The 25119-nt window shown below is 37.7% G+C and overlaps 3 protein-coding genes across 6 annotated transcripts in view; 1 reads left to right on the top strand and 2 right to left on the bottom strand.

Annotated features, from left to right (window-relative positions):
* Positions 1-2790, bottom strand: part of LOC128029212 (ubiquitin carboxyl-terminal hydrolase 32) — a 44890-nt gene extending 42100 nt beyond the window's left edge. The window contains exon 1 of one of the 2 annotated variants that reach the window (XM_052616842.1): positions 2542-2790. In XM_052616842.1, the coding sequence (XP_052472802.1) occupies positions 2542-2599 (58 nt within the window). In that variant the 5' untranslated portion in view covers positions 2600-2790. The remainder of the gene's footprint in view (positions 1-2541) is intronic. The other variant, XM_052616841.1, reaches the window with a different exon arrangement.
* A 1802-nt stretch (positions 2791-4592) lies between these two features.
* LOC128029211 (amyloid protein-binding protein 2) lies at positions 4593-15245 on the bottom strand. Its single transcript, XM_052616840.1, has 13 exons — positions 14848-15245; positions 12653-12741; positions 11654-11805; positions 11449-11572; positions 11176-11344; positions 11009-11098; positions 10842-10909; positions 10636-10741; positions 10397-10521; positions 9516-9601; positions 9133-9323; positions 8796-8961; positions 4593-7916 (listed from the first exon to the last, which is right to left on the bottom strand). The coding sequence occupies exons 1-13, from the start codon at positions 14983-14985 to the stop codon at positions 7654-7656; spliced, it is 1767 nt and encodes a 588-aa protein (XP_052472800.1). The 5' UTR covers positions 14986-15245; the 3' UTR covers positions 4593-7653.
* An 805-nt stretch (positions 15246-16050) lies between these two features.
* Positions 16051-25119, top strand: part of LOC128029210 (unconventional myosin-XVIIIa) — a 97161-nt gene continuing 88092 nt past the window's right edge. For all 3 annotated transcript variants that reach the window (XM_052616839.1, XM_052616838.1, XM_052616837.1), the window contains exons 1-2: positions 16051-16187; positions 17607-18747. In XM_052616839.1, coding sequence (XP_052472799.1) covers positions 17722-18747 — 1026 coding nt within the window. In that variant the 5' untranslated portion in view covers positions 16051-16187; positions 17607-17721. The remainder of the gene's footprint in view (positions 16188-17606; positions 18748-25119) is intronic.

Below are 25119 nucleotides of genomic sequence, written 5' to 3'. Positions count from 1 at the left end.
AATGTACTGTATATCACCCAGTATAATACCAAACCCCCTTACGAAAGAAGAAAGCCATAGTGTTTACAACTGTGATGACGAGCGCTTATCAGGATCAGGATCTAAACACTGGATGTTCCAAAAGTATGTGAAATATTTGGAGTATGCGGCACAGAATCTTTAAAATATGTCAGAGTTATAAAATAAAAAATTTGATATTTTGTAATTATTGTGTCTGGTTTATGCCAGTAGTACATACAGTATGTAGGAATAAAAATAAAATGAATTTTATATAAAATCTAATTAAATATATATTAACATAAATGAATTACAATAGCATATTGATGAATTGGATTTTTTATAGTTTGCTCCTGTAAATTAAATACAGTTTGCTACTGTTAATCTTATTTTTAAATCTTAATTAAAAACCCTTTGAAATTTCTAACAGTGTACAACTGCGAGCTACAGATGACAGAGTTGAGACACTAGAAGCTCCTTTGTAATACAGAAAAGTATTGAATGTTCAATCTTGGAGGAAAGCCACTGAAAGCTTTTGAGGATGAGCACTGGACTAAAACCCTCATATTACATTCATAAGAGTCGTTATGGATGTCTCCAAACCTTTTCAAGAATGACAGGAGTACTACTAACAAATTAAGACAACAGGTCTTCTTACTGTTCAGTGTTTTGACCATGTTTTAAATTCAGGTTTATATGATGTTTTGAAAAAGATCAAATTCGGCTGGGTAGACACCAGTGTTATTTTTTTTAATTGAGATAATGATTTTTGATAGCTGTGGAAGCAACAGTCTGAATGGGTTCAAAAATACAGAACAAATATAAACAAATGTAATGTTAAATATAATATAAACAAATCAGATGTTGCACCATATATCATAATCTCCCAGGAAAAGCATTTATGAATTTACAGCTGCCAGATAAAGGTTATAAAATTTCCAGCTACAGATTACAGACATTAATGCAACGTTACGACAATATTTAATGAAAAATTATATTTAGGGACAGGTCATAATAGTCAACATATCCTACTATTATTGAGATTTTTCTAGACTTTTTCCTTGTTTTGTTCAGATATTTTAGTATATCCACTATAATAAAAATGACTAAATTCTTCACAAGATGAAGAAATTCGCCTGTAGCTGTAATAGGTTTGGGCAAAATGTAAATCTTGGTCGGTGGTTTCCTGGTAAGAGAAATATAGATGCAAATAATGCTGCCTATGCAAAGCAACAGCTAAATTCTGCTTATTCATCAAGGTGTAGAAAGATAAGCAGTGCTGACGCACTTGATCTCAGGTGCCAGTGTCTGCTCTAAACAGCCAAATCACTAGATACATATACAGCAGCATCAATTCCTGTCAGCTTCAGACTACACTGACATCCAGGAGTGAATGACCAGTCCTCTCTTACACACCCTCAATAACACGACTGTGTTGAGACCCTTGAGCAAGGCACCGAGTCCCCAACTGCTCCCTGAGCACCACAGCAAAAATGTGTGTGTGTGCGTGTTCACTACTCACTGCAGTGTGTGTACACTTGGATGGGCTAAATGCAGAGCACAGTATTAAATGCATAATATTCTGTAAAACATAAATTAAGTTATTTTAAAGAATGCTGACAATTTTGGTACCCACTGACTAGACACTGCTCAAAATATCTTATTTTATGTTCCACAGAAGAAAGCCAAACATGTTTGGAAAAAAAATAAGGGTAAGTAAAAGAAGGCAGGATTTACATTTTTGGGTGAACTGTCCCTTTAAATATTTGTTTACGTCCTCAGTTACGTACACACTTCACATCTGATGGGAGCTGTCATTAACATGTCAATAGGCCTTTATTAAAAACACGTATCTCAAGTCTTAAATGATTCTTCAATGACTTAATCATTCTTGAAGAATATCCACTTCCCTCTGAAAGTGAAAAAGTACCCTTAAATAACATCAACCGTCATAATAATAACCGAAGGTAAAGGGGTGGAAATACACTGGTCAGTAGCAAGTGCAAAAATAAGATTTCAGACTGTCAGGACAAGCACTTCCACTCTCTCCTTAGGAATCGAGAGCTGATGAAGTAAGATAGGGTACATGATGAACACCACGGGGGTGCTGAGAAATATTGACAGATTAGTGAAATCTGTTCGCTCCTGCACCGCCCCGAATATCTCCACTTCAAGACTGATGTTAGTTACACACTGATTGTGTGTCAAAACCAAGTGTGAGGTGCACTCTCAGATGACATCTCGATTGCTTGTGAACGCAAATATGATGCCGATAAATCTTAGACAGCTCACTAGGTTTAGAAACTGAACCACTGAGAACAACATAACACTAATAACACAAAGACAAGTCAAAACAGCCCCACCTCTATCCCCCAAGCCCCTTTACACCCGCTACTTCACATAACAGCTCTGCGAAATGACAGGTTGAGACTTGTTAGCTCGCAGACAGAGGGCTTAACTAGCTGGCTAACGCTGCTAACGCTAGCTTAGCGCTGCCGCGTAACTGACTGACCGCCGTTAATCGCTGAAGCTCAAACCTCTCACCTCTTTTAACGGCCTCGTCATACGAAAGGAAGCCTATCCGTGACTCCTTGGCGCCCATGGTGCCCTCATTTCATGGCAATGGCAGAAATGTGCAGAGCGTGACCGGTGCCTGTTGCCTTGTGTTCCGTTGGTTTGTTTTTGTTTTGTTTTTCTCGGTATGGTGTTCCTATCAAGTCAAGCGGTAGAGTTTTGCGTTATCAACGAATGACGCGTCTAAACGCCGACGCCTCCATACTTGATCACGTGAGTTTTGTCCAATCAGAACACAGGGGGCGTATGGGCGTCAGTTTCGCGTAAAACGCAGCACCGCCAGTTTTCATCCAGAGCTTGGCTGTTTATGGTCGTGTATATATATATATAAATTAGCGTGGTGTGAGGAGGCAGTTTAATCAATTTGCACCGTGTTGCATCAGGGCAACAACGCAATTTTTTTTTACTTTGCAAGCACACTATATATAATATGGGGATAAAATGGTTAATAATGAAATAACTACTTTCATAAACAAATAAACAGCTTTTCCCGGTGGACACTAATAGCTTTTTCTGACATGGTGCACTGTGTGGAGGCAATACATGATTTTGATTTTGATTGTTAAATGATTTTTGCATATTAATTTGATCACCCAGGAAAAATATCATTCAAATGTTCTGTTCAGTAGTTAAAAATTTTGAGTCATGTAAATTATAAAGTTTAAAAAATTGCTTAAATGTATTTGTTACTTTTTTGCAGTAAAATCAATAAAAAAATCGTAACGTTATTTAAGTATTATTTACTATTGCTTTAATGTTCATTTTTACTATAATATGGTATTTATTAATGCTGTTGAATACATTTCTGTATTTTCCGTTTTCATTATAATGTACGGTATGTACTTATGTCAGTTTTTATTATATGTATATATATATATATATATATATATATATATATATATATATATATATATATAATTATTTCATTAATTATTTTTTAGTAATTTTAGTATTTCAGCTAATTTTGTTTCAGTTAGTTTCCAAGGTAACATTTCTTATATATATTCACCTTTATTTTAATTATTTAAAAGGACAGTTATCAATAACAACACTGGTGTTGTGTCTAAGGAAAGTATGAAAATGTATCTACACAAAATCAGTTCTGATATGTGATTAATGCAGATTTACCCTTCTGTACACGTACGTAGCCTGTTTGATGCCAACCTTTCATTAATTAATGAAGCCTCTCCGATTAATACACTCTTTCAGACTCTTATCTTTTAGCGCCCTCCTATGGAATCTAGTGTCTATTCCAACACGAATGACGCTTATAAAACTTGTCATAAAGCCGGAAGAGAGTCCTGTTTATCTGCCCTCTCTTAAATGTCACTCATAGAGAAGAGTTGGACTCTTTCACAGTGATATAAATGTTTATGATCAATGACATTTTGTTTTGGTGATCGAAGGCATAAATAAGATACGTGTTTGCATGAACTGATAAAATGTACATTGAATGCAATGTATTCGGATGGCAAATGCATAAATGCAAAAATAATAAATACAAGGTTTGCCATTTTAAGTTATAAACAAGAGCGTTTCTTTGAAATATAATTATTTTGTAAGATTATAAATGTCTTTACTGTGACTTTTGATCAAATTAATGCATCCTTCCTGAATAAAAGTATTACTTAAAAAATTGAATAGTATTGTATAATTGATTATATTAATAATAGTTCTCATAAAAACTTGAAGTAGCCATGTTCAAAGACAGATACAGTAAATCTCTTCCAGACGTTCATGTGCTGAGTACAGTCTTTTATTCTACATTTTTTGTTCAGCCACTAATCTACCCAAAATAGTTTTATTTTAATTTTATGATCCCGTCACATTAATTCAAGTCATGGACTCTAAACATATCACAACGACTTCAGGAACAGGTGGAGAATAATCATGTAAAGGCAAAAAATAAAGTAACTTTAATACCTCATTGTATTCTATTGGAAAGCTCTCTCTCTCTCTCTCTCTCTATATATATATATATTGTGTGTGTGTGTTAGAAGTAGTTAGAGATTTTCACAATGCTGGATACAAATGAGTTTAATAATGATTTGGTGGTTACAGATGTACAATGTACAGCAGACTCTACTGTGGGTGAGTTACATGAAGCCAATGACTGAAGAGTATCCAAGCAGAGGCTCACTGTGGCACAGGTCACTGACACTTCCAGGGTAACAGTCAGTATCAATGTTAAACAACACAATTGTCCTCTTCTTTGTCATTGGATTTGGTCAAAAACTCTTCTAAAGTGTCTCCAATGAATATAGACAATCATAGAAAATCACAAGAGATCACGGCCACTTATAGGTTGTTACTTCAAGGATCGCCATCATCCATCTGAAACAGCACTTTGGCTAAATCACAATCTTCATGTGGCAGCATGTCTGAGGACTTCATAAAGATAATTAGCATCTAAAAGGCCCCACTGTATCGGTTATCAACCTTTAATTACATTCTTCAACTCTCTGAGGGCAGATTTTGAAGAAAAGTTGTAGTGACAGGATTGCTTTTATTGTCAAGTGGATGCAGTTTAGTAATTTCTGTGATCAGCTTAATACTTCAGAGTCGCGAAGTTCATTCTTTTTCCTCATATTTCATGGGATATTAATTAACTGCTCAGTTTAAGATTGTTTCTTCTGTCACTATGGAGCTCACTGGGACGACAACCACTTGTAGCTATGCATCTACATCTATATACATTTACTTAAACATGCAATCAAAGAGAACGTCTGACCCAGAAGCACCTTAGATGTTTGGGGAACTGTGGCCTATTCAGATCGGGAAGCAGATTGGATTTAATCAACATTGATTAACCCTCTTTCTAACCAGGATATACCACTTGAGGTTGACAAATAAGCCCTTAGATCATCATTCAGAAGGAAGCAATCAGAGCTACGTTATAAATTCATTCAGCATCCACCAAGCTTGTTTCCCATGTGCATTTTTTTTTACATTTGATGTTCAAATTCCTAAACTCATCATTTGATACGAGAACTCCACTAATTCGGTCCATTTACAGCACACAGTCAATGGAAATGCACTTAAAAATTGAGCAAGATCACAGTTTATTTGTTACAAGATTCCTTCTCTCTAACCAAAGCATATTCCTTCACTTCATGCCTCAAATACAGCATTAAAGGAATAGTCCGCCTGAAAATCAATATTCTATCATCATTTACTCACACTCACGTCTTTCCAAAACTTGAATGACTTTCTTCAGTGAAACATGAAAAGCAAATACTTTGAAGAAGATATTTTCAATTCCCATGTATTTTTTGTCAATGGAAATCAAAACAGTTTGGTTACCAACATTCTTCAAAATATCTTCATGTCCCACAGAAGAAAGGAATGCCTACAGGTTTGGAATGATATGAGGGTGAGCAAATTACAGCAGAATTTTCATTTTGGGGTGGACTATCCTTTTAAGACTGCTTCTTCACGATCAGACTTCAAATGTAACAATAAAGGGATTTTTAATGAGTGAAAATGGGCGTAATAACTGTCCTAGTAATCTCTTGCTCGGTTTACAGGACTAAAGGTGTTTGGAAAACTGCAGGTGGTGGTTTCGTTCTACTCAAAGAAAGCCGACAGAGCAGATCCCCGCCAGCTGAGTCCTTTAAGACTAAGGCTGGGACTTCAGCTCGATCTGGGGTCCCGGTCTGACAGCTGGGGGCTCAAATGTGGCAAGAAACTAAAAGCGCATTCTACATGACTAACCTGCAGCAAGGCTTTGTTTCAGCAAAAAAGAATGAGTTCTTTATGAAGGTGTGACGAAAGGATGCCCATTTAATCTGAACGGTCCTCATTCAACTTGAAGAGAGGAGTTGAAGTGGAATGAGTCAAGACTGATTGGTTTTGGAGTGGTACAGGTGCGCCCAGCAAATATTGCACAGCTACTACACAATCATGTGTGGATTCACACCCCTGTGCACTATACCGCAGGTTCCCCAGCAGGGAAGCCTCTTCACAATGACGGGTGCTGCGCTCAGCCCTTTTTTCGGTGTGTCCAGTCAGCTGGCAGTGGGCCAGGGGTGTTAATCTACGCCACCCGTGGCCAAGCTCTGAAAGGAAAACAACAATGGGAAACCTGGTCCTGTAACTATCACCACTACAGCTTATATAGTGTGTGTGTGCATGAATAAGGCTCCACTATGACAGAAAGCCAACTTTTATGAACTCATCCTCCAATTCTGTTTAGCTCAGATTATGTCAATTAACTGTGGTCGCACATGTATTATTATTATTGTTATTATTATGAACAGAAGTCATTTTGGCTCATCCGTTTGCAACATTACACTTACGAGTCGTAGCATACCTTGCATATAAATTATTGGCAGTTTAAAATAAGCTAGGTCAGTACTAAGGGAATACAAAACCAGAAAAGAACTTAAAACACGGTATCTAGAGGAATCATAAACCCACTGGTCCGTTATTTCCACACGCGACATTAATTATTAATTAAAAAAAGAAGCGAAAATAAACATAATGGTCCATAATGTAACATGGCTGGTCTCGTTTTCCATAGAGGACACAGGTAATCCTCAAATGCAAAGCTTTGCATTAGATGAAGTCAAGCTCTAATCCTCGTGTTAATGGGGACACGGACGTCTATGGATATTCCTTCACTCGTCGAATCTCGTTCTGTGGGACTTCTGTGGGTTTCCTCCACAAATAGACAATGCGGTGTTAAAGTATTCCTGTAGTGTGGAGCAAATCTCCTTCAAATACAAATTCAAATAAAAGAATAGAAGGTGTGGAAGTTTTCCGTCTTCGTCGGACCGCTCCGTTTTTTATTCAACTCCTCTTGAAGTCACAGAAATGGTCGGGTTTTCTGGAGGAGAGTGAACAAATTCAATAAATGGTGGCTTATCCATCATGAGTTTTAGCATGGTCGCACGGATGTCATTGTTTTTCCTCCCATTTTAAGGAAGTGGACTTGGGGAGTTGCTGGTTCAAGTGAATTGACAGTCCTTGAGGAGCTCACACTCACTCCCTGCCTGTCCTTACTTAAATGAATAAATGGATGTGAGGGTGTGAAATGGGGGTGCGTGTGCACATCTATAAGTCTGGTGGGCTTCCCGACTGTTAGCCCAAGCAGGGACGCCCGGCTCCGTGGCTCTGGGAAAGCAGGAAAGACTGCACCACCTGCTCTGTGGCCTGGGGGCTTGTGTTGACGTCCTCCAACGCATCGGCTACTGCAAACTGCCGGTCCCTTAAACGGTTCCAGCTGGACAGAATATTGTGGTACTCAAAGACCTTCTCGTAGTTTCCAACTGAGTTGTAGAGTTTTATCAGACCTCTGTAGTCATATTCCAGTCCACTGTACCCCTCCCCGAACAGTTTCTTGCCTGAAGGAAACAACAGACATATGGTGTGTGTTAAGGTATTTAGCAGTCAGTAAAAATGTATTACCACTGACACAAAAATATTAAGCGGAACAACTGTTTTCACCATTGATATTAATTAGAGATTTTTTCCTGAGCACCAAAGCAAAATATTGGAAAGATTTCTGCAGGATCATGTGACTCTGAAGACTGGACATTTAGCTTTGCCATCACAGGAAAAAAAAAATTCATTTTAAAATATATTAACATAGAAAACTTATTTTAAAATTGTAATAATATATCTCAATATTACTGTTTTTTTTTCTGTATCTTTGAATAAATAAATGCAGCCTTTGTAAGCATAAAAGAATTTTAACAGTGCCATAAATTACCCACAATTAGGGATGCAAGATTTTGAAACTGTGGAGAAACAATTATTTTTTGTTACTGATAAATTCACAAGTTCTAAACAAGCCTAAAAATAAAACACTAAAAACTAAAATTATTCTTTTAAAATGTTACAAGTGAATTGAGGCATTAAAACAATGTATAAAATAAAAAAAAGCATATTCTTTTTTTTTTTTTTCAGATTTGCTTTTAATAATAAATAGCATTTAAATAAATAAAAATTTAAAACCAAGAATTAAAAAATGTAAAAAAATAAACTGTTAATCTTAAAATAATAATAATAATTTAAGCATGATGACAGCATAAGTAAAAGAAATGTAAAAACAATTTAAATGAGCATTATTTTAATTTAATATCCAATTTTTTTCAAAATGTATATCCAGTATTAACTTAAAATAAACAAAATTAAAAGACAGAAAAAAAAGGTGAATAACTAATGGTACTGATATCATGTACTCCCACCCAAAATTCATTAGCAACAAAAGTAACCCTCACCAATAGCGATGGATCTCAAGTACAGACGCTCTGCATCATCGTACTGATTCATGTCGTAGTTGTAGAGCGAGGCCAAGTGTCCCACTGACAGAGCCACCTCATAGTCCTCCTGTCCTAACAGCTGCTCCTTGATCTGAATGGCCTTGATGTGCATCTCCTCGGCCTCCTGCGTTACAAATCACACAACGGAAAGGTCAGTCAGCCCAACAGCAAACTCAAAAGCACAGTTGAGCATAGATTACACAAGAGAAAATAAAAACACACAGCTTGAACAATGATCCACTTGTCTTATAACACCTGTACATTCTCACAGGTTTAAATAAGAATTAATGAGCACCTTGAATTTGCGCATGGACTGGTAGAGGCGGCCCAGGTTCCCATAGTGTTTTGCCGTCTGAACGTTGAACTCTCCGAAAGCTTTTTTGGCCAACTGCAGAGAGGAGAGGTGCAGATCATGGGCCTCCTGCAGGAGGCGTTCCTCGGTTTCTTTGTTATGGCAATCAATGGCAATCTCCTCCAGGATTAGGGCTTGTGATGGAAGATCGGATATACAAATTAGCTTGATGTAACATGAAAAAACTAAATATACGAAAAAACTAAATATAAACAGACCGAGTGATGAGTGAAAAGAACTGTCAAGGGCCATCTTAAAATTGTCATTCCATTAATGAATCTGTGTATAAAGGAAGTTATGAAAGCTTTTCGAAGTGCTAGTCTCACCTTTCACCCTCTTGGATGAGGCCAGCAGCAGATGGTCTTCTGGGAGAATGTGAGTTATGATGTCTATGGCACGTTCTGCGTGGAATCTAAAAGCAGATTTCAAAGTATGAACCTGGGGTGTGTTATTTAATAAACACTTCCATGGAAAACTGTAATGCAAAAGAACAAAAAACAGTTCTACAAGAACAACATTATTGTGTTAAAGGTTAGGGCAACTACCGTTCTTCTGTTTCATGGACATCTTAACACTCAAGGGACAAATGAAATGGTATAAAAGTTCTAATGGTATTACTTGCAACCGAAATATGGTTTGGTCTTGGAATGAATAAACCAATGTGGCAGCTAGCTCAACTTATTCATATTTTCACGGTGAATGTTTGCTTTCTTTCATAAAAACAACAATGCTATTTTGTTCAGTGCTGCCTAATGAATTCTGTTTCTGCAGTGAGGACTCCCACCAAAGATTACGGGCTATTAAAGGGAGGTTATTTTATTTGACTTTTTTGTATTTTGGCTTAAGTTTTATAGCTTAACGTTGTTTATTAAAATGTAAATGTCATTACTTAAAAAATGAAAAACACACTTGAATTACTCACTGTCATATGAACAACCAGTCAATAATGATACTGTTGATATCTGTCTGGCACATAAAACAGTTCTAGCTTCATTTCAAAACAGACATGAATGAAAGACTTGTGGTCCAATAAATTAATTAGATGCAAAAAAAAAAGGATTCTTTCAGAATGATTCAAACACATGACAACACTTGTACGGTCCATTTACCAACCTGACACAGATGCAATTACTTTTCAAAATGATATTAAATAATTCTTTCTCTGAACATGTTACTAACGCGCCCAGGGTGGGATTGAGATACTCACAGTGCGTTGTCGAATTTACCAGAGCTGTACTGATGGACGTAGGACGAATACGCCAGGTCCTCATGTGCAGTTGCAACATGAATATTCTTTCCTCCAAACACTGACTGCCGAATATCTAGTGCAGTCTGAATGCAAAAACACACCAACAGCAAGTAAATCACCTACAGTCTTTGAAAGAATGAGAAAATGTTTCATTTATCCTCGCAAAGAACCTAAAGTTGAAGTAATTTTTGGCTAACCTGGTAAATGGCCACTGACTGACAGATATTATCCACATTTAAGAGATAAAATCCATAATCTAGTAGTGTATCTGAGTATTTGGGGTGCTTGTGTCCAAAATGTTCCCTGAAAACAAAATGTGGAAATACATAGGCATTTCATTGGTGCCAAACAGAACAAAATGTCAACACCATTCCTGCTTTTGAACAAGTCATGCTTTACTTACCGTGCCAAAAAGACTGCGTGTTTTATCAGTTGTTCAGCTTTCCGAAACTCCCGTTTAACAACACAGGCCTGCAGTGATCAATGCAAAGGTTTTTTTTAGATTCCTTATTTAATGGAAAAGAAGTACACATAGATTTAGGAAAACTCAAAGGTCTAACAATCACTGACCTTAGAGGCTTGTCTGAGAACATCCACTACTACTTTCACTGGTAAGCCAACGGTGATCTCCCTCATAGCTTCTATACACCACCTATAAGCCTGCAACGCATTAGAAACACAGCTGTACAGCAGCCATTCTCCAAACTGACTTCTGGGATACTTGCAAAGGGACTAACCTCATCATAGTGGCTTTTGGCAAAGAGCAGGGCACACAGTTCTCCATACAGGGCAGCCTTGTTAGCCTGATGGCCGTGTTTGGCTAGTTTGTCCATGTAAGACTGGGCCAGTTTGAAAGTTTCTTCTCCCAGGTGGTATTTGCAGTTGCCATTACGCACATGAAGTAACCTAGCATTCCGCAATTACACATTAATAAGATATTAATAACACTCACACAATGTCGATAACGATCATTTCCAGCTAAAAGGGACTCAAGTTAACCATTCAGTCACCTCACACAGCACTCTACTGCACGATACCAGTGAAGAACCTCATCGTGTAATGTGCACAGCTGGAGACAAGACAGGAAGACTTTCTCTGCATCTCCATACCAGCCGGCATCTGATAAAAAGCCACCTGATACACGAGGAAAGCATTATCGCAACAGCTTGTTATTAGAAGCTAAAAGAACAGAAATGGGAGAGACAGAAGCCGTACCTAAAACAAAGCCAAACTGTATAGCTTTCTCTTTCACATGCGCATCGGACTCTGCGATGTATGAACATCGGCGGCTGAAGGAGTTGGCCAGGACTGAAGCCACCTTCACACCGTGGTCCATCAGAGCCTGGAAGCAGTGGTGTAGGAGATGCCTGTGGAAGAAAATATATATCAATGATTATAGAGATTTTAAAAAATGTATTGCATATTTTTTTGTTAGCTTTTTCGGGGGGACGGTATAAGGATGTTTCTTTAACTTTATGCTATGACAAAAATTATCAAATTAATATTATATAACACTACTAACAGCAATATCACTATGTAATATTACTACTGGTGCACCGAAAGAGTTTTAGCTGATATAATGCCAATATGCACTTTATATATTTACATATATACACTACCAAAAGTTAGCAGTCAGTAAGACTTTTATTTGAGAGAAATTCATACTTTTATTTAACAAGGATGAATTAAATTGATCGTAATTGACAGTCAAGTCTTTTACACTGGTAAAAAAAAAGAAGTATTTTTCAAATAAGTGTTATTCTTTCTAACTTTTTAGTCATTAAAAGAATATAATAATATAATAAGAAGAAATGTTTCTTGAGTAGCAACTTCTGAATGGTAGGGAACATATGATTTATTGACATAAAATGTAATATTTCACAATTTAAAAAAAATTGTACAAGCATGATAGAATTAGTTCTTGATATGGTATCTAATTATTGAGGATGACATTTTCCTTCTGGCTTCTGAGTCATGAAGTGATTTATCACTACATAAATTACTCTACAACCATAGGTCTTGTTATGATGCCAATGAAGGCTCGCCCCATACATCATGTGAGATTTGAATCATCGGCCCAAAATACACACACACACACACACACATACACACACACACTCAACCTCAGCATGGCCATAAATATAGCATTAAGGTATGGCTTTGAGCTATATTATCTTGACAGACAGAGTAAAAGTGAACTCAGTTGTCAAATACCTTTTGTCAGAGGCCCTGAGGACTTTAGCGAAGACCTCCAGCTCACAGAACTCCCCTCCCAGCTGGCAGAGCCGGCCTTGCTGGTAAAGCTGGAACACATGAAAACATGTGAGATTGCTGACCCTATTGTACATGTGACAACTCAAGCCTTCCCTTGGGGATGCCAAGAGCCAAAATAACAAGAAAAGTAGCATTAAGAAAACAGACTGTACAATCAAGAAGAGTTTGTGCAAGACCAATATGTGTGCAAATAACATTTTGATATGGCACATCTGGTATCCGACACCAAATAGCCTGATTGTACAAAAAAGCAAAGAAAAACATAATGCAAAGATTAAATCGTTAAATTATATTCACAACAGAGTAACTTAACCCTTACTGTTATATTTGAATTAAAAAACTATGATCATCCTAATTTAGTGGTTGTCAGCCTTTTTGACTCCAAAGCCCCAAACTGTCCACAACAATATTGAAAGGACCCATGACTTTTTCAGCTGTTCTGGATTCACTGGGTTAAAGATAAGGAGGATTTTGACATTTCTACACTGTAAAATATTTTTACAGTATATTAGAATATAGTATAAAGTATATTAGTATAAAGTTTTTTTTTACACAGTAATAATATAGTAAATGTGGTAATAAGACTATTCATTTACATTATTTTTTTCTTCACTTTTTTCACTTTCAAAAATAGTCTACCTCTTTATCCAGCATTTTCAAGACACTTGGAATATTAGTTTGTCAGAAAGAAAGAAAGAAAGAAAGTGGGTGTTAAGGATGCCAAATAAGTAATAACTTGCTTTTAATGCTTGTTTTGTCTTACTTTAAATCATTTTAAGTCACCCCTTCAGAATTCCCCAGGGTTGAGAATCACTATTCGAAGTAGAATAGTTTTTAATTTTAAGAAATAGGTGTTAGACAAGATAAGATTTCTACAGTCTGCAAACTACCCAAAGAAAGAACAATTACGTCAATTAACGTTCTTTTCTAGTCTTGTGGGTTTCAGTTCAACTACACTGACATACTACAGTGATCGATGTAGCTCCCTCTTTGGTAATACAGAAATGCTAAATATTTACAAAATTCAAATTATTCCTCAATCATGAATCATTTGTGGAAAATAAATTCTAATGGCCTTCGTAAAAAAAATGTTTTACTTATTTGCCAACCTAACTATACAAAACAGCTAATCAAATTAAAAAGTAAAGGAGGAAAGTCAAACAGGTTGCACTAAGTGTCCTCAAAACATTAGTGTCCTCAAAAAATTACATAAAGGTTACAAGATGAAATAAATAATGTATGGTTCCATTAATAAATGTGTGCAGAAACACATGAACAATGAAGTCCCATTAGTTAACACCAGTTAAAGCATTAAGTGACACTAACTAATTGTTTCAGTATTTATTAATCTTTGTTAAATTTAGTTAACAAAAAAAATAAAAAAATAAATAATAATAATAATAATAATAATAAAATCAACTGTTCATTTTCACCATGTTGAAATTGTTTAATGCATTAAATAATAATAAGAGATGCAACTGGATTCTAATAATGTATCAATAGCCTAAATGTTGAAATGACTGTTAACTAAGATTAATACATACTTTAGAAGTATTTTTTATATTTAGTTAATGTGTACAAAAGGGACTTTATTACGTGTTAAAATGCCTCTATTACTGTGTTGTCTTTTTACTGTAACGTTACAGTGTTTATTAATACTTTTCACAGTAACGTTAGTTGGTGATAAAACCATTCAAACCACATTAACAGATCAAGTCAGTTGTCTTATCTTATGAAGTCGTTAGAAACACGGTTATGGTTTAAATACTCAAACATCGAGCTCTTCTCCATAAATAAGGTTGACAGGGTAAAAAGGTGAGATGTCAGTTTTATATGGTTAACCAGTCTTGACCTAGAGAGCTGCATCTCATTCAGCATCAGATAAGCTACAGGCTAAGATAACTGGAACACAGTGTCCACTTCCACCAGTATTCACACCAACTGTCACGCAGAAAACGAATGGACTCTTAAAACAGAAGACTTTAACGGGTAAATCGTCTCGTAGCTCGAGTCTCTCCTCACCAGTGCTCCACTAAGAGGTGGTTTCAGTGTTATGTTAGCCGAGCTGCTAGGAAAATCTGTCAGATGTTTTTGATGTTTGTTCCGCACTGAACCCATTCGCTTTCCCTTCTTACCTTGTAGTACACATCAAACTGTATATTTTCAGGCAGAGAGCGGATGTCCCGTCGCGATCGGCCGTAGTTGTCGACCACGGCTGAGATAGCGGTGTTGTACAGGGTCTCAGGGATCCATTCCAGATCCACCGCGGCCATATTGTTTTCTTTCACTAAGTCCAACCAGAGCCCCCCCCAACTCCTACTTTCACCTCCTTCGCTACCTGATCGAGGTAAAACTCTTTACTCCGATGCACCTCATAAACCCTCGCAGCTGGAAGCGTTTTATGAGATCGATACGGGATGTTATGCTGGACAACACAACCCTAAGGTTATGCTCTCATGTTTACAGCTCATCCCCTATCGAGATGCCCCGCCCACTCTATGACGCTTCAGGCAATGACGTAGCGCTGGAGCCCCTCTAGCACTCAGCGCATTCGACTGCAGCTCAAAGTGGCGAAAATCCCACAGGAGTAATCAAAAAATGTAGGCAGTGCCTGGGTAGTACGGTTCCCAACTGATTTTTTTGTTTTTTTTTGTAGGAAATTAAAACTATTCTTAGAATTATTGTGCAAAAATAGGTTAAGTGAAACAAATGTGATTATTATTTTTTAATTTAATTTTTTAAAGATTAACCATAAGCAATATGTTATTTTATTAACATAACAACACTTTTCAATATTTTCATACTGTACAGTTCATTTTGTTATGTGCTTTTGCCATTTTCATTAGTTTTATTCCTTATTACTATTTAGTTTTTTGTTTAATAGCATATCATTTGAGTGCTTCAAATGATTTAGACTTGATTCATATTGTAAATAATAGTTTATTGTGTTTGTTCAGTTTTAGTTTTAATTGTATTTATTACCAGTTTATTACCAGTACCATTAATTTAAGTGCTTCATTTTAGGTTGTTTGCAAGGCAACATTTCACATTTTAGTTTAAGTTTTTCGTCTACGATTTATATTTTATTTCAGATTTATTTCAATTAACAGGAGTAGTTTAGTTAATAATAATATTTTGTCCCTTAATTATCAAATCGAGCCCCTTTTTTATCCATAGATCTAATCTGAGAATGAACCCCTCAAAAAACGAGACAATGGGTTGTTATTATTCCTTTAATAATCCCAATCACTTCCAATGGCACCGATTCCTGCAGCTGTAGTTCTTAACGCAGGCAGCAGGTGTCGCCGTTCCTTCTAACCGAACAATAAGCAGCATGAGGCCAACCTACCGCCTTTATCACTGTATATTTACAACAGTGCTCGCCTGCTCACGTTCAGCTGCGCCCACCGAGAGGACAGAACGAACAGAAACAATACTGCTCCCTGCTAAAAAAAAACCTGGATATCTCACTACGGTAAGTGAGGCGGACTTTTATGTTTAAATCCATTTCTTTTTAAATTCCGTAAACGAGATAAGATCCAGTTATTTCCAGGAGGTAAAATATCATGTCAGGGATGTGAGCCTGGGATCAACAGCAGTCCGCTGCTGGATATAGAGGCGAAGAAAGGACCCTTATCAGCCACTTACTCATGCTAACTGACCTGCTAACTGTAGCCGGGGGATTGTCACATTCACTGTTAATTAGCTACATTACGGGTTTATAGGTTTGGTATACTCTGGTGGTCTGTGTCTAACAGTTTTAGTCAGTGTCCAGCTAATTTAAAGCCTTAGCGGCTGATCCTGAGCGTTAGCGTTTGGCTTTCGTGCCGCAGATGATTGACGAGTCTCTGGCTGCTCCGGCTGACTGACTGGGCAAATACATACGTAATATAATGTACATACGTTTCTTCTCTTTAATGTGACTCTCGCCTGGCTTTTATCAGTCTGGGCTTTAATGCGTCAAGGATACATTTTAGCAAACCACAGGCTTGTACGTTGTAGCAGAATCATTCATTATATTAAATTATTATTATTATTATTATAACATAGTAAGTGCGAAAGAGGACAGTGCTGAGAGCCAACCTCACTCTCCTTTCATGTCAGAGGTCAAGTGCACGTCAAGTCCATCTGTTTATGAACAACAGTAGTGCATTTTGTGCTATAAAGGGACTGATGCGGATGCAAATGTTCAAATGAATTGCCTTAATTGCCTTCCTGTATTATAAGGAAGAATATAGCCCCCTCCTTTTTAATAAAACTTGTGTGGATGATGAAGTCTCCCATTGCTGGGAAAATAAGAATGTTAGAGCCCCGTGGCTTTCATAGCATCTCACTAATGCCTTATACCCAGTTTGTATCACATCCTTATAGTGAAATAATGATACAGTATCTTCATTACTCTAAAAGGTTTTGCTGTTCTGGTAAATATTGTCATGCCACATTATGGGTACAGAAGTTTGTTTCTTGTGTGAAGGCCAGTCAATGAATTCTACATAAATATGGCTTTACTATTTCAATACTCAGAATTCGTACCCAATTCGTACCCTCGTTAACCCATCCAAAGTGCACACACACAGCAATGAACACAAACAAACCATGAACACACACCGGGAGCAGTGGGCAACCATTTATGCTGCGGTCCCCGGGGAGCAGTTGGGTGCTTTGCTCAAGTAAGTCGTGGTATTGCCAGTGCGAGATTCGAACCCACAACCCTAGGGTTAGGAGTCAAACTCTCTAACAACTAGGTCATGACTTCCCACCCAAAACCATTGTGTATTGAAAGGCAGGATGTTCATTTACAGTTCAGTAGGAAATTATGACTTGACTGGCGTCTAAAAGATTCTAAATGTGCAAAGAAACATGAAAGATGATACAAGTATTTTTCTTTTTCCAGGGATCCATAATTAATCCACTCTGGATGTACAGAAACCTCTCTGTATGGAAAAATCCCTTGCTTGTGAAAACACTGGTGCTTCTGTAGTGGAACGTAGACTACATTTGGGGACAGTATGTTTAACTTGATGAAAAAAGACAAGGAGAAGGATGGCGTTAGGAAGGAGAAAAAAGACAAGAGAGACCGGAGGGAACGGATGTCAGCGGCTGAGCTCCGAAGCCTTGATGAGATGAGCATGAGACGGGGTTTCTTCAACCTCAACCGGAGCTCCAAACGGGACTCCAAGAACAAGCTGGAGATCTCGAACCCGATCCCCATTAAAGTGGCCAGCAGCACTGAGCTCAACCTTACTGACATTGAGTCGGACGGCCTCAGTAACCGCAGCAGCATGGTCCTGGATGCAGATCAGCTCAGCGCGGCCAGTTCCAGCGATGATCTGAAGGGCGATTATGGCCAAGATGGACACCGGAGCTCTGTCAAGGAGCGGGCGGCCAGATTCGGCTCCCTCGCCATGCAGAACTCACAAATGGGTTCCATCATGAAGCGCTTCTCCTTTTCTCAGAGGAGTAAAGATGAAAGTCCATCCGAAGGTTCCACTCCTTCTGGGCAGAACTCGGCTGCCCCGTCTCCACAGGTTGAAACCAAGATCTTTGACCCCCAACGTACGCCAAGTCTTCAGCATCATCAGCAACAGCCTTCTACTGGGAAAAATGAGCAGGTTCCTGAAATTGTGAATAAGACGTTTCCTGCGGACCTGCGCTTGCCTGCTGTAGTGCCACCGCAGACGCCCGAAGTTCGGGAGTTGGTTCTCCAGAGGCGGAACACTGGAGATTTTGGGTTCTCCTTGCGGCGCACCACCATGTTGGACCGTGGCACTGATGGAGGTGTATATCGCAGAGTGGTCCACTTTGCGGAACCAGGTGCTGGCACCAAGGACCTGGGTCTTGGGTTGGTCCCCGGAGACCGGCTGGTGGAGATCAACGGGCGAAATGTGGAGAACAAGAACAGGGATGAGATCGTGGAGATGATTCGGCAGTCAGGCGACACGGTTCGGTTGAAAGTTCAGCCCATCCTGGAGCTAAGCGAGCTGAGCCGATGCTGGCTGAGGAACACCGAAGGGCTGCGGCGGGAAGCATTTGACGTAAGTCCACACTTTCTCTCTCTTCTCTCGTTCATGATCACAGACTTTCCAGGCAACTCCCCACAAGCCTGCCCAGCTCTTACACATGTGGAGCCAACTGGCTCTTCTCGAGGGTACACGCAAATCATTCAAGATGAACATGTTCTTGTGCAACAGGAAGCAGATTCCTTTCCAAGACGAACATGTGTCACAATGTGTCTAACAGAATCTTTTCTTCCTCCTGCTTTCCACAAGTGACGACTTTAATGACAGGCTTTTCGTGTTTTTCTTCGCAGTTTGTTGTGCAACACTTGGACACAGTATGACAGTAAATTCAGATTTTCCTAGTGCAATTTTGACATGGAACAGCACACAATTCACAGTTTAGTTTTGGTATGTAACAATAAATTGCACTTTGCTGTTGATGCTACACAGGCACATTTTTTTGTGTGAGATGAATGGGCGGCACAGCTCTTTCGTTTTTCCTTGACAGAGGGAAACCATTGAAACTTATCTGTCGTGTTATGCGCTGCTTCCTTGTTAGATAACAGATAAGAAAGGCACTTTGGCGTAAGTGATTTTTTTTTCTTTAGGATGGGTGGAGGTTGTGTCTTTATTAACTGGTGTGTTTGCCATTACTTGGATGGATCCAATCTGGCATGCTGTCGTGCTGTTGATGCTGAGACAACTCACAAAGCTTCCTCCTACAGTAACCACTGATGGCATTATGTAACTCCACTCATTGTATTCCTAGCATTTAAAAATGTTGTCTACATTCAATTAACATACTCTTTTGCTGAGTAACATGCAGTTGGGAGACCTCGATAATTTGTTAAAAGGTATTGTGAAGCTGTGAAACATGAGAGCACACGACAGAGAAGTGTGACACGCAAGTGAGCTTTGAAACTGAATCAGAGTGCTTGTGAATCATTAGATGTGTGTGTACGGGGAAAAAAGGTGTTGGCCGTTTGATAATTATTCCCTTCAGTGTGCTGTTTGCTGACAGTTATGAATTTAAATGATCCCTTTGCAGCTACTGTATATTTCTTCAGGGGGTTCACAGTCCTTTAAGGGTTCATGGCAGATAAATGTAAGAATTTAATAACATTTAAATGATTAAACAATGATTGAATAAAATAACGTTAAATAAAACTTAAATCATTAAATTACTAAAATGTGACATTTATATTTAATAAATGCTCAGTGTTATAATTTTAGGAAGTATGTAATGTAAATAGTATAGGTGGTACTAGCCATTTTCTGACATGAAACTCGTTTTACAGTAAACAGATCTTCTATTTACACAGCTAACGGCTTTCCTTTTGTCCATATTGCTGCCATTTGTTTGTTAACACCAAAATGCTGTTAGCACTGTGTGATGTTTTTGTGTCTGTCCAATTTGGCGACATTTCTTTCTACACCGCACATAATCACAGTATTCAATGTACAACTAAACTGTGTTGAGTAATTGCGTCAGCTCCTTCAGAAACTCTTTGACAGTAGACTTATGTCAGAGCATTCTAACACATACATGCTCAAACATCTGTTCTAATGGGTTTAATCACAGAAGTCAGTCACAGTTAAATCAAATCACAGAAAACTAGCATTTGTCTATGGATTTATCCATTTGAGAAAAATGAGGAATCGCTAGCCTTGATGGTTACTAAAATGTTGACCAAACGATCCTTTCGGTTGAGAAATAAAGAGTGTTAAAAGGAATCTGTTGAAGCAGCCCCTGGTCTCTTTGTAGTCAGTCATGGCCTAGAGCAGGTGAAGAGCAGCTGTACTTCTGCAGGCCGAACTGACCAGCACTTGCACAACTTTATCATCATCTTCATCATTACCGCATTTGCATGATAGAAAGTGAGTTGAATAGCCTAGAGTAAAGAAAGACCTGCTTCTCAGGTTCAGCATTAGTGTTCATGATAAATCTGAACTCAAGCACCAAAGTCAGGCTAATGGTACTATACTGCTTTAATGGGCTTAGAAAAATAAAGTGACCATCAGCTCTGCCTGTTTATGGAACCACATGTTTGTGTAGGGCTTCCTAATGGATTTTCCTACGGAATAGTCTTAACTCTCATTGATAGCCAGATTTGTGACAGCATCATAAATGAAGCACTTTCCAGGAAACCCAAGATTTGTTTAGCATAAAGTTTTAAGTGATTCTTGTCCATTTGGTATCAGACAGTCTCATAACAATTGGAACCTGCCGATTCATTGTGTGCTTCCTCAAACTAGTCTCTGGCTAGCACCTCTATCTCATACCTGAGTGGGTCTGCTGTGCTGTTTTGGGTTTCACCAACAAACAAGAGGGACTTGCTTTGCGGCATAGTTCTTATTCTGTCTCCCCTGCTGTAGTCATTCTGGTTCGTTACATGGCCTCGGGTCAGAGAGAGTATTCTGTGCAGATCACCCTTACTCTCGCCCCACCGTCAGTCGCTCTCTCGTCTTTTGGCAAGCTGTGCTACAGGGATTGTCTGGAACATCTAATACGTCCTCTGAGAGCATTCATTTTTAGCTGCTTTTGTTGTGGAGCTGTTTTAAAATAAGTACTGGCAGAATGTACTCTAGTGCGTGGAATCATTGTTTATTGAAGTGAATGTTGACAGCAGTGATTGTTTATTAAAATGTAATATTTCCTCTAGAATAGACCAATATATCGACCAGTCAGGTTATTCAGGTTGATATCTGGACATTTTAATCAGTTTGACCTGGCTGAAGTGTTCTTCTCTTTACTTTATCTCATCCAGATTCTACTGAAACTTGTCAATGGATTGTATTTCTGTTTGTTGAAATTTGTATCATTTTTTTATTTGTCTTTTAATTTTATTGATGTTGAAAGGGTTGGTTTTGACCAAAAATGAAAATTGTCATCATTTAGTCAACCTCATGTTGTTCCAAACCCTTAAGACTTTTGTTCTTCTTTGAATTGCAAGTCAATATATTTGAATGAATCTTTAGAGATTTCTGTCTCTTGCACCAAAACTTTGTTTGATGCTTCAAAAAGTTCATAGAGAGATTGTTAAAGTAATCCAGATGAATCGAGTGGTTGAATCCAAGTCTTTTGAGAGATACGATCTCGTTATGGACTGGACTTTTAATAGAGGCATAGAAATAAAAAAAATATCTCCATTAACCCTTTAATAACTTTAAACGGTCTTGTGCTATTTTTTTATTGTATTATGCATAAAACATTATATTGGCTACCCTAACTTTACTTTTATTGACACCAGCAATTGAGAAATCCATATTGGTCAACCAATAATTTACATTTCACTTTTTTTTGTTAACTTCAAACAAAACAACGCTCTACTATATACAAAGGTGCCACAATGCTGCCTCACTTTAATTTTGTGATTGGTTAAGTTGTCATTTTTGGAAATGCATATCAGCCCTATTTGTCAGACAGCAATTGCCATCAACATTTAGGCAACAATTATGGAGTAAACCTGTAATTTGAAGCTCGAAAAAAAAAAAAACACTAATTTATGGGTGTCTTGAGACATGTGAACTTTTTGAATGCACATCCCTATTATAAAAGTGAGTTTGGAACAGAATATTTGACGAAGGAAGTGAAAGTGAAGCTCTGGACCTTTGTTCTGGTGTGGATGTGATCTCAGGTCGTTGTGTTTTGTAGCACGTGTCTGTGGAGGATCTGTGTTTGTCTGTGTGATGTCTGAAGGGCTGCACTGATTTGTGGGCCTCACTAAGCAGCAGGAGTCATTCTTGGCCCTATTGTCTCAGAAAACAAATAGCAACAGCTTTATCATCAATCCAAATAAAGACGAGTCGTAAAACAATCATGTCCCAATGCAAACAAAAGCCATGCGGATGGAGTTACATGACAGGCACAGCTGGGCTCCGCTGCTTCATTGAGAGAACTTCTGGATTGACCTTTTACTTTCGACATCTTTATGGCTCAATGTTGCTGTTTTTGAGTCTTGACAATGGACAATATTTCAGGGCAAGGTACTGCTTTGATAGTAAACATTGAAGATGATGTGGATTGTTACATAAACTAGATCTTTACTGAAGAAAAAAATAATAATTATCGCTAGGGTGTTTGGTTGGTTGCTAGGTGATTGTTGACCCAATATTTTTGATTTCCTTTTGTAATTGAGTTTGGCAAAGAATGCAACTAGGAACTTCCCTTTCATTGCAGGAATGTCTTTGGAGTGGCTGAAGAATGGTATGTTATTCCCGCTGTTCCTTATTCCTTAGAAGAAAACAGCGAACATACAGGAAGTCCTCTATTCTTCTAGGCACTGATCAGTGTAGTCAGGATGTCCTGAGATGGCTGTGAGGAAGCCAGAATAAAGACAGTCAAGACTTTCTTTGCTGGGAGATGAAAACAGACGCTTTTTACCAGTTTGCTTCAGAAAAGACAAAACTAGGCCTGGAAGCACATTTCTTTCTGGTTATTGAGTCCATGATATCGAAAGTCCAACACTTACTGTGTGTCTTAGTCAGCTCCCTAGTGGAGTAGTCATTGCTCTAGGGGTGTGCCATATCACACCATCCACAATAATACATTTTGAAATATTAATAGATGCAATTCAGTTGTTAAGTGATGACGTAAAAAGCGCTGTTTCCGGGTCCAAGCCTCAACTCGCTTCACTTGAGAATACTCGTTTATGAGCAATGTTTAGTCATATTAAACATTTAAGCATAACATTTTCAAACTTATGGTGCACACTAAAGTCTCCATGCTCACAGCATCCCAAACACAAATAATTTTTATATTTATTTATATTTTCATTGTCGAACCATCTGGGATTTCGGTATGGAGTTAATGGTTAAATTGGATGTATTATCTCTTAAAGTGACCGCGCCTAATTTACTAGCTGCTGTCAGTGTCCTTGATGTTAATCCAAGAAATGAAATGGCTCATTGGAAGAGGATTGAAAATGTCCCTAATTTTGTTTGCAGCTGGTTTTGCAATGTTTCAGTCAGTTTTTATATATCGTCATGAGTAAAGTTACATTTCTGTAGAGTTGCTTTGCAATGATTTGTATTGTTAATAGTGCTATATACAAATAAACTTGAATTGATTGAAAAGTATCGTTATCGCAAATATTTGTGAAATATCGTAATGTAATTTTGAGGCTATATCACCCACCACACCGGTTCACTTCCTATCCTATCTTTCTTTCTTATTTAGAAATCAGTGCAGTTAAATTCAGTTGACAGCATTTGTGGCATAATATTGATCAAAAAAGAAAGAAAGAAACCAATAAATAAATGTTGCTCATTTTATATAAAAAAAGTAAAAATCTGATTTACAGTGAGGAAGTTACAATGAAAGTGAATGGCAATTTGTAAATGTTAAAATATTCACAATTTCAATAGAATAATAGGCACAAGAAATAAACAAAATGAATGTTAACCAGTGTTTTTTTAGTTTATATTATTACTGTTATACTTAGTATAAACTAAGTATTTATTTTATATTTTGTATTGCCTTTTTAGGTTAATAAGTTCAGTTTATTCTAATTTTATTTTAAATGTTAGTAATTTTATTACGTGGCTATAAGATGAAGATTTTCGTTTAATATTTATGTTTGATTTTATTTCAAAAACTGAAAACAATTTTGAATAGTTTTAGTTTTAATCACAGTTTCAACACAGATGTTAACATGATTTTAGTCTGGCAAAATTGCTTACTTACCTGTTCTGTGTAACTTTAAATACAATTTTACAATTTCATGACAGTGGAAGAAACCCTAAAGCAACTTTAAAAATAATTCAATCTGCTTTACAACTTTAAATAAATAAATAAATTACATTGTAGGATTCATATTTCTGCTTTTTGAATCATCTAAACCTTTACTTCCATTGCAAGTGCCTCGCAGAAAAATAATATTTTGAGTTAATCAGCATTTTGCTACAAATTGTTGTTTGAGCATATCATGTAATGAACCTAATGCATTTATTTTCATTGTGTCTTTGAGGTAGATAGTCTTCCATTAGCACAGGTTTTTCAGCATCTTCAGCGCTGAAGGCTGTTGCTGACTCTGCCGCAGTGAAATGACTGTGGAGGCATCATTATGGGTGGCAGTTCATTACTGCTGACTGACCTCCAGCAAGGATGCACTCCACAACACTGTGTGCAGAAGAGTTACAGCTGTGCACCAGATGTCCACACACACACACACACACACACACACACACACACACACACACACACACACACACACACACACACACAACACACACACACACACACACACACACACACACACACACACACACACACATATTGATGCAAGCATTCTGACACCCAGCCTCAATGTGCCATCATGCTGTTTTACAGGCACTGTAGAAGCATGACTTTGCAGTAGGGCTGCACAATTAATCGAATTTGTAATCGCAATTACAATTACAGATGAC

The sequence above is a fragment of the Carassius gibelio genome, chromosome A15, assembly GCF_023724105.1.
Source record: "Carassius gibelio isolate Cgi1373 ecotype wild population from Czech Republic chromosome A15, carGib1.2-hapl.c, whole genome shotgun sequence".
In the NCBI taxonomy this organism is placed as follows: Eukaryota; Metazoa; Chordata; class Actinopteri; order Cypriniformes; family Cyprinidae; genus Carassius; species Carassius gibelio.
Note: the sequence above shows the minus strand (reverse complement) of the source record. Positions and strands in the feature narration are given on the sequence as shown.

Excerpts from the sequence above, each read along its gene's own strand:
- LOC128029211 (XM_052616840.1), bottom strand. The coding sequence starts at position 14,985 with ATGGCCGCGGTGGATCTGGAATGGATCCCTGAGACCCTGTACAACACC. Across the intron at positions 12,742-14,847 it reads AGTTTGATGTGTACTACAAG|CTTTACCAGCAAGGCCGGCT; the intron begins GTAAGAAGGGAA and ends CATGTGTTCCAG. Across the intron at positions 9,602-10,396 it reads GGTAAATTCGACAACGCACT|ATTCCACGCAGAACGTGCCA; the intron begins GTGAGTATCTCA and ends ATCTGCTTTTAG.